At 50.7% G+C, this 8,998-nt stretch overlaps 1 protein-coding gene across 1 annotated transcript; it reads right to left on the minus strand.

Annotated features, from left to right (window-relative positions):
- Window positions 1-3,143: 3,143 nt before the first annotated feature.
- Window positions 3,144-6,150, minus strand: FJX1 (four-jointed box kinase 1). The gene has a single exon (XM_039233319.1). The coding sequence runs from the start codon at window positions 5,903-5,905 to the stop codon at window positions 4,604-4,606; it is 1,302 nt and encodes a 433-aa protein (XP_039089250.1). The 5' UTR covers window positions 5,906-6,150; the 3' UTR covers window positions 3,144-4,603.
- Between the last annotated feature and the right edge of the window lie 2,848 nt (window positions 6,151-8,998).

Here is an 8,998-nt window from a genome sequence, read left to right on the forward strand (position 1 = left end):
GTGTCAGGCTCTGTGCTGACTGCCAGCTCAGAGCCTGGAGCCTGTTTCAGAGTCTGTGTCTCCCTCTCTCTCTGACCCTCCCTTGCTCACGCTGTCTCTCTCTCTCCTAGAAATAAATAAAAAATATTAAAAAAAAATTAAAAAAAAAAAAGTAGCCCTAGTCTCTCAACTCCCAAGATCCTTAACGTTCAACTCTGATGATGGAAGAATACTTGTAGGTAGGCATCAACGCTTACCCTGTGGCTTCCATACCACTGTGGTGGCAGACACTCTGGTCCTTTCTGGAGCAATTCCTGAGCTTCTGGGTCGACTGGACTCCCCTTTCTCCTCCACTACTAATTCTGCCCACGTTACACCATACAGCCTCAGTGGCTCTGTGAGGTGGAGCGGGTGTGTGGAGGGAAAAAGATGAGTGCCCAAGCGTGGATAATCCACAACTGTTGGACAGCTCAGAAGGTGCAGAATTCAACAGCTGACTGCAGCCTGGAGCTGATGAGCCACACGAGCCACAGAAATCACACCTCCCTGCGAAAACGAGGGGGTGCCTGTGACCACTCACAGAGAAAGCATGCTCAGAAAGGAGACAACCAGCTGACAACTGTGGGCTTTAGGTAGTTCCTGCCAGACTCATGCACTCTGGCTGGTCTTCCTAAACTGAAATAGAAGCATGCAAAGTGTTCTGGGACTGCAAAGATAAATCAGGATTACGAAAGAGGATCCTGCCTAGGACTCCCTCTGGTTGGGACTCAGAGGAGAAAACGATCACCCTCATCAGGAAATAAACACTCGTGCAGCACCCAGGTGGCTCAGTCGGTTAAGTGTCTGACTTCGGCTCAGGTCATGATCTCGCAGTTTGTGAGTTCAAGCCCCGTGTCGGGCTCTGTGCTGACAGCTCGGAGCCTGAAGCCTCTGCTTTGGATTCTATGTCTCCCTCTCTCTCTCCCCCTTGCCTACCCATGCTCTGTTTTTCTCTCTCTCTCTCAAATATAAATTAACATTAAAAATAAAAGAAGAAACACTTTGTAATGCATTTACTATGTGCCAGGTATTATTCTGAGAATATTACAAATATTTGCTCATTTAATCCAAATAATCAACCTTTAGGCCTTGGTAGACTCTCTTAGCAGAACAAGGTTGAGAAGGACTGAGATGTGTTAAAATAATTTGTTTTTCTTCCTGATTCAAAGACAGGAGAGTGAGTACTGTTAATAGTGTAGAAACCATGTCACCCATAAAGTGAATTAATCAATAGTCAAATCCAGGGAGAAAAGGTCAACTGCCTACTTTCTCCCAGCAGAAGGAATAGGGAGGATTGTTCTTGCAAAGATTCATCACTTTCTGATGCTTTCCAGAAGTGGTGATGGATCTGCAACAAGCCATTTACTTAAAAAAGAAAATTACCTTCATATATTTGTAGGACAGCTGCTTTGGTGTAAGGCATCGGCTTGGGTCCAGAAAACACCCCCTCAAGCCAATGTAGAGATCAAACCTGTGCCCTTGGCCTTATCCAGCACTTTGCATAGTGCTGGGAGAGGGTCCTCGGTACTTTGTTGAATTCTTTTATTATCCCACTTCAAAAACGGAACCTGACCTTGGAAACTGCTAGGCTTGGCTTTGATGATGAAAATTAGTAGAAGTTTACTGAAACGTAAGGAGGGCAAGAGGTTTTTCTCAAGATGAAAAGAAAGTGAGAGTTTTTTTTTTTAAGTACCTATTACATGCCCTTATGTTTTATAGGTTAACATTAAATCCCACAATACTCTGATGGAATCTCCATTTCATAGATGAGGGAACTAAGTTAAATGATTTGCTGACAGTAAATAGGTGAGGGACAGAATTCAGTTGCCTGCAGAATCCATTACTCTTTCCACATCATGCTGCAGCCTGAAAGTTTAAAAAAAATTTTTTTTCATCATCTGAAAAATGATTTGGCCCTAGCAGTATTCACTGACCACGGTACATCTTTAATTGATCTTTCCATGCCATAGCCTACAGATTATCCACGAGGAATAGCAACAGTTAAGGCCTGTTCTTTGTAATTAGGTCTTGGTTCCCTTACCAACTCCACCATGTAATTAAACTTATTTCTCGAACAGGCAGATATGGTTCACTAAAGAATCTGGGAAGAGCCATTTAAATGATGCTTAGTTTCTTGTTCTGTGTTGACGGGTCAAGTCTGGGCTTGGGAACATAAAGAATGCTGCTGGCCCAGAACTCACCAGTGCTGATGCCACGTGGGAGTCAAAGTGTATTTCCTGTGTGATTTGCGAAACTTCTTTCTGCTCATCGTTTTCCTCGATAAACATGTCGAGTAAAAATGCAGGTTGCTAAATATTTCTCCTTTTCTTGGAGCAGCCTGGGTTGACTTAGGCAGCAAGTCTCATGTAGTTATTAATCATCAGAAATGGAAAATGTTTCTTTTTGAAAGGTATAATTATCAGAGGTTTCACATGAACAGTATCTTGAAAAAAAGAAGATAGTATTTGCCATAACCAGTACATTCTGTGGCTGTACTAACGAAAAAATTTGGCTTATCTTACAAAGTTTATGGACTTTTAAAAAATTTTTTCAGTTGAAATAAGATTTGGCTTAGCATAAGGGACTGAAAGCATAGGGATGGTATGAAACAGGAAAATTACACGGGCTGTGTTATAACGTGGAGTGAGAAGGGGAACCCACAGAGATTCCATGATCTTCAGGAGTCTAGAAAACACTGGGCTTACAAATGCACACCAAATAAATAACTGTTAAAGTAACCAAAAGTTGCTTGGAGTTAAAAGTCATTAAATAAAAATAAGGTGTTAGGTAAGGTCACTTGGACCCAGAGATCAAATAAAATATCAATATAAAACACCGGGGGTTTTAAACAAACACAAACCAACCCCCCTCTCCTCTTCACTCATGGGTCAAAAAGGAGCGTAAGACAATCAATCCAAAAATATTTTCTGAGTTTGAAGTAAGGATTCAAAGGTCACATACAAAGTCCTACCCACTTTATTGGTCTCACCATGGCTGTTCTGAGGGGTATGAGACTGTGCAATTAGTGCCTTGAGAAAAAAAAATACAATCTCTTAAGAGAATTGGAGGAGTCCAGATGTTGGAGACTCTGATCTTCTGGATACAATGGAATTTATGCCAGGAGATTTTTTTTTTTAATGCCAGGAGATTAAAGAAAAGAATTAATTTATGACTTTCTTTCCCTATTTGCAATATGTGCTCGGCTTACTATCTGTACATATTGGGATGCATGGCAATTACAATGCTGAAAATAATGTGCAACACGTGACCACTGTAGTTAAGTTTAAAAGGGGGGCATTTGTCATATTTTAGTCTGCACATCTGGTTCTATCATATTTGCCAACTGATTAATCGGAAATATATTACGGTGAAATCCTTTCATATCAAAGTTTTATTTGCCAGGAAATAGAATTCTCTCCTTCCCTCACTCTCCCCCACATTTTCTACTGAACTCTGAAATTTCCAGCACTAGGGTTCATTTGAGCAAACAGGACAATCTGCTCGTCTTTATTCAATTCTCCAAGTTCTGTTAGTCACAACCGGGGTATATATGCACCCTTTGTTTTATAGAGCACATCCACAAAGGAGAAACCCTAAAGCTTATTCTAAAAAGCTGGTAGGCGATCAGATATCTCCCCCACTTAAAACCACATAAATTAAATGCTAAATTTTAAACTCCCTTTTATTGAAATATAAGTTTGTTTAGTATATTTACAACACACTTTATGCACATATATACACAGAAGGCAAATTCTGTCAAATAAAAAAGTTTTTCTTAATAAAAAATTAAAATAAAAACAAAGTAAAGTGCATGAAACTCATTTTCTTCTGGTGAACATCATCATTGTCAAAATTTTGGTCGGTGGGGAGCGGGGAGGAAGAAACTCATTACTTGACTCAGCGCATACAGCCGGTCCCGCATTTGTAGCCCTTAGGCCAAAATGACAAGTGGCAAGGAACCAGTCAGACTAATTGTCAGCGTCTGTAGGATGCTCCCGGTTGCGAAGGTCCTGCTCTCTTTGTCCTTTCGGGAACCTTCCCCCAGCTCCTAACAGTGATCTCACCATCACGGTGCTGGAACAAAGGCGGAACACAGGAAGGGGGCTCCACCAGCCAATGTCACAGCCCGGCTCCGGGGCCACCAGCGCGGCGTTTGGGAGGAAATGCAGGATTAGCTCAACGGCTCAAACAGAAGTTTTCCTTTTTCGGCAAGGGACCGAGGGAAACGAGGAATGGGATGCATCTCCCACGGAGACGGCCACCCGGGGGGCTAAACTCCGGCAGCCCGTTTCTTCGGATCCAAACTCCCTGCTGGCACAGGGCAGGATCACTTCCGAGGCTAGGCGGAGGGAATGTTTCACTTCTTACCCCGGTGAGTTCGTCCTCCCAGAACTTTGAAAGGAAACAGCAGGAGACGGAGAGAAAGGGGCAGGTGGGTGAAGCTGAAGTTTCAGCCTCCTTCTCGCTCCGGCCACTGGCTGGGCGTTGGCCCGCTGGTCCCCGGCGGCGGCCGAGGCGACGGCCCTTCCCCCATCATCCATTCCTCAGCCAGGGGTCTCTCTTCTCTCTCTTCCACCGGGGGCCGCTAGGTTCCCGGTCGGCGGCCGTACTTGGCCTTACAGTGCAAAATGTGCTTGGCGAGGAAGTCGAGGCGGCGCTGCAGCAGCTGAGCGTGGGGGTCGGCGAGCGCGGCCAGCTCCGGGAAGCGAGGCTCGTGGCGCCGGTAGAGGCGCAGCAGCCGGGCGGCCGCGTCCTGGCCGCGGTGCAGCTCCAGGACGCGCCGCGCTGTCCGCTCGCGGAACACGCACACCGACTGCAGCAGCGGCTCGTTATACTTGTCCCACATGCCCGCCACCCGATAGCCGTGCACCAAGCCCGCCTCGTTGTCCAGAAAGACCAGCGCCCCGCCCGGGCCGCGGTGCAGGTTGCTGGTGGCGCGCTGCATGACGCGCGGGTCCCACTGCAGGCTGAAGAGGTTACTGACGAGCCGGTCGAAGTTGGCCGTCAGATAGTCGAAAAGGATCAAGTCTGTCCACTGCACCAGGTCCACCAGCTCCGCCTGGCTGCGGTTGGCCAGCTCGCCCCCGGCGGCACGCAGGGGCCGCAGCTGGCCGTCCTCGGAGCGCCAGGGCGCGGGCACCACCACGTCCGTGAGGTTGGGCAGCCAGCGCGTCAGGCTCACCACGCTGCCCTCCGTCCAGTGTGCGGCACGAAGCTCCTCCTGCACCTGCGCCCACTGCGCGCCGCGAGCCTCCACCCGGGCCAGTGCCAGCGGGGGCACGTGGCGCTGGAGGCCCAGCAGGCGCGCCAGGTAGTAGGACAGGGCCTCGCCCTGGATCTGCTCCGGGTTGATGCCGTAGCGCACGCAGGCGCGGGTGCCGTCGGAAAAGCGGGCCAGCCGGTTGGAGCTGCGCCCGCAGCCGCCGCGCTCCAGGGCCACCACCCGGGCGCCGCGCGCCGCCTCCAGCCACGCTGCCGCCTGCGCCTCCGAGAAGCCGCGGGGCACCTGCTCCTCCAGGCCGCGGCTCCAGAAGACGCCCCCGTGCACCGCGGCGCGCCCCTCGGGCCCGGGCCGCCCGGCTGGTACGTGCCCCTCGCGCTCGCCAGGGGGCCGCCGGGGCGGGCCGTCCGCGCCGGCCGCCAAGGTGAGCAGCGCCCGGAAAGTTTTCAGGGAGCCGCCGGGCGCGTCCCGCGCCAGAGGCGGGGGCAGGGGGAAGCGAGGCGCGGGCCCCGGGCCGCCGCTCCGGGCTGGGCGCCGCGGGAGTCGGTCTTCGGGCGGCTGGGTGCGCGGCGGCAGGAGCCCGCCCCACAGCGCCAGCAGCGAGCCCAGCGCCAGCAGCCAGAGCCCCGCGGCGGCGGCGGCGGCGTCCCGCATCCTCCTGCCCATGCTCCCCCGGCCGTGCCGGGGCCGCCGCCGCTTCAAGCCGAGCCCGGGCGCCCGGGTCCCGGCGGCGAGGCGGGCCCGGCAGCGAGCTGGCTCCGGGGCTCCAGGCGCCTCAGCCCCATCGCGGCCGCGGGGCTCTGCCCGGCGCTCCGCCCGGCGCTGGGAACTCGCCTCGCCGCCGCTTCCCAGCTGCTTTTGTATTTCGCTGTGAGACCCTCGGGCGGGCGCGATTCACAGGCGCCCGGACCACGTGGGAGCGAGGGGGATCCCCCTCCCCCTCCGCGGCCGCGGCTCCCCGCCCCCCACTCCCCCGCCCCCTTCCCCTCCTCTTCCCCTTAAAGCGGCGATGGCTCCTTCCGAGAGGGAGAGGCGGCCCCACTTCGGTCGGGGACTTCGGGGCCTGGAGGAAGCCGGGCTGCCGGAGCCCGCGCGGGGGCGTCGGAGCGGGCGGCACCGAGCCCGAGTCGCGCGGGGTGGGAGGGCCGCGCCTCGGGGCCCGGCGGGGGTCGGAGCGGTCGCAGTGTCGCCGCGCCAGGGCAGCACCCGGCCTCCTGCAAAGTTCAGACTGACCCCTGCCGCGCTCCGGGCGCCGCCTGGCGAGGCTTGGGGCGGGTCCCTTCTCCCGCTCGCTTTCCGACGGTGATTCACCCTGCCTTATGTAAAACCCTGCGAATCTTCTCCGGGCCACTGAGGATGTGACTCTGGCCGGGTTGGGGGAACCGTCTGTAGCAAACAACTTTGAACCGACACCCCCTTTCCGAGCGCGCTTACCGCGGCGGGTCACTGCGGGCCTGTGCGCTTTGAGGTTGGTGGATCCGTCTTTCCCGCGGGACTCACGGGGGAATTAAACGTCGCTGTGCAAGTAATAGAACGCCTAGGTCAGCTCCTAGCCCTTCGTCCAACCATTGAAGCGTCGGTCTCAGGGCAGTAAAACCCACAGATTCTCCCCTTGCTGGAGGAGCTAACGTCCCTGGGAGAGGTTCAGGTTGCTCAGAGAACATTGTAACCCAGGATCCGACCTAGTGCGGGAGGGAGAGGTGCCAGAGACTCACTCTCTCTAAAGAAATGACACAATTTTGCCCACGAGGAAACTGAGGCAGGGAGAAGGCTTGCTCAATATGCTAGACGTAGCCAAGTGCACAAACCAAAATTCAAACTTGGGCCTTCTGGCAGCATGCCACCTGATTTTCCCTTCCTCAAGAAGATCATTATTTTCAAGTTGCCAGCATCTTCATTTTTTAAAAGTCATTGTCATTTAGCCAGTTACTTTAGCCTCCAAAAGTGACTTTCAACTCGAATGAAAAAGAACGTCGTGGTAGTACATTTGACTTGCTGGTTTAATGGCTTAAGGGAAAAATACAAGATTGGGGAGGGGGTGGAGGAGAAAAAAACCCAAAGCAATGACAAAAGAAACCACATTGTCTTCCAGCCACCTCTGGGTTTAAGCCACCAGGAAGGCTCTTGAATAAGAATTGACTTTCCCCCTTCCCTCTCTGCGGGAGCATGTCCCAGATCCAAAACAGGATTCCCAGGTAAGGGATGGGGGTGGCGGGTGGGGGTGAGTGGGTGAAGGTAGAATCCACCTCCTGAAAGCAGGGGTTTGAAATGTTTTCTTGCATGTGTTTCTATTCTCTCTTTATCCCCCATCAGGTGCACATGGGGAGTTTTAATTTTATGAGCTCATCAGCTGGCTCTGATTATATTTTATTCTCTAAAGAATGAATGTTTAAGTTATAGGGCAGACACCCTAATGTTTGTGGCTGAACAGAGGCATCAAAAGGCCACATCTGGAGCTTTCTAGTCCTGACCCTATATACCCTCAAGTGTTTCCATATTGGCTGAAGTGTGGAGTCTTTGTTGAATCTGTTCCACACCACACAGCTATATCATGCCTTTTTATAGATCTTATCTGATGATGCGCTGACTATGGCTCCCATATGTACGCATCAAAACATATTAATTCATTAAAAGGTACTTTATGCTCTGTGCATGGTCCTTATCTTCTCTGTTTCCCTAAAGGACAGGGGTTAATGTTTCTTAACAACCTTTTATTTTCCTTACCACCTAACATATTATATTACACCAAATAGGTGCTCAATAAATTGAATTTGATTTTTTGGTCTTTTGGTTTAACTTCTGAGTTTTTTTTTTTTTTAATGCGATGCTTGCAGCTTGGGCAAACTGTAAGCAAGATCTCCACCTTGTGGGCACAAGTGGAATATCATCTAATTAGAGAAATGTGTATACATGTTTCAAGGGATGACTCCTTATTTCACTTAAATTCTGAGACTACTAGGTGGCTACCACAGCCCATGGCATATTCTAGGTGCTATGGGGAAACCCAAAGTAGTTGCCGTCTCTGTCTTTTTAGCTGTTAACAAAAGCTATAGAGAATTGCAGGGGATAGTTCATTGTCAACTACAAGGAGTACCTCTTGTCTGTTTCAGGGCTGCCTGGCACAGTGCCTGGCACTTAGTGGGTGTTCAATAACGATTCACTGAGTAAATCATTGGAATGTTAATGAGATTAAGTTTCTGCAAGTGGCATGTTGAGTTTGTTTTAAATAACATCTATGTACTACTAAAAGACACAAAATAAGAACTTTCATTCATTTTAAAAGAAAAAAAATATTGGTGAAGGCTCCATCTAATGTAGGAAGAAGAAGCACGTGACTTTCCTTCAGGGAGGGCTAGCCTCCAACTCAGAAACTCCAAATCCCAGAATCTTTCAATCATGTTCCATGTACTGACGAAGAAAGCTGGGCCTTGAAGAAGTTGGCTAAACTCTTACCCCTAGGAAAATGGGCCAACCTTATCATAGCCCTTTGCCCACAGCCACAGGACTGAACGCACCGCGTGCCGCAATGGGATGCACTAACAAACTTGAACAAGTGTACCAAATGCAGAATTCCCCTAAACCAAAGGAATAAACTGAAACCAAAGCCGAAACACAAACTCCCAGTGGAATGCAGTTTTAAAGTGGTCTTTGATGATTTTACAGACTATTTAAATACACCCCTCTGTTTTACCTGTAAGATGACCACACTCCCACTTGCCTTTACTTCCCAGCCTGGGGATGCTCCCCTCCCCCATTTGT

This window comes from Hyaena hyaena, unplaced genomic scaffold, assembly GCF_003009895.1.
Source record: "Hyaena hyaena isolate Hyena2069 unplaced genomic scaffold, ASM300989v1 scaffold_74, whole genome shotgun sequence".
NCBI classification, from domain to species: domain Eukaryota; kingdom Metazoa; phylum Chordata; class Mammalia; order Carnivora; family Hyaenidae; genus Hyaena; species Hyaena hyaena.

Bases quoted from the DNA above. Each gene is read 5' to 3' on its own strand.
- FJX1 (XM_039233319.1), bottom strand. From the start codon at position 5,905: ATGGGCAGGAGGATGCGGGACGCCGCCGCCGCCGCCGCGGGGCTCTGG.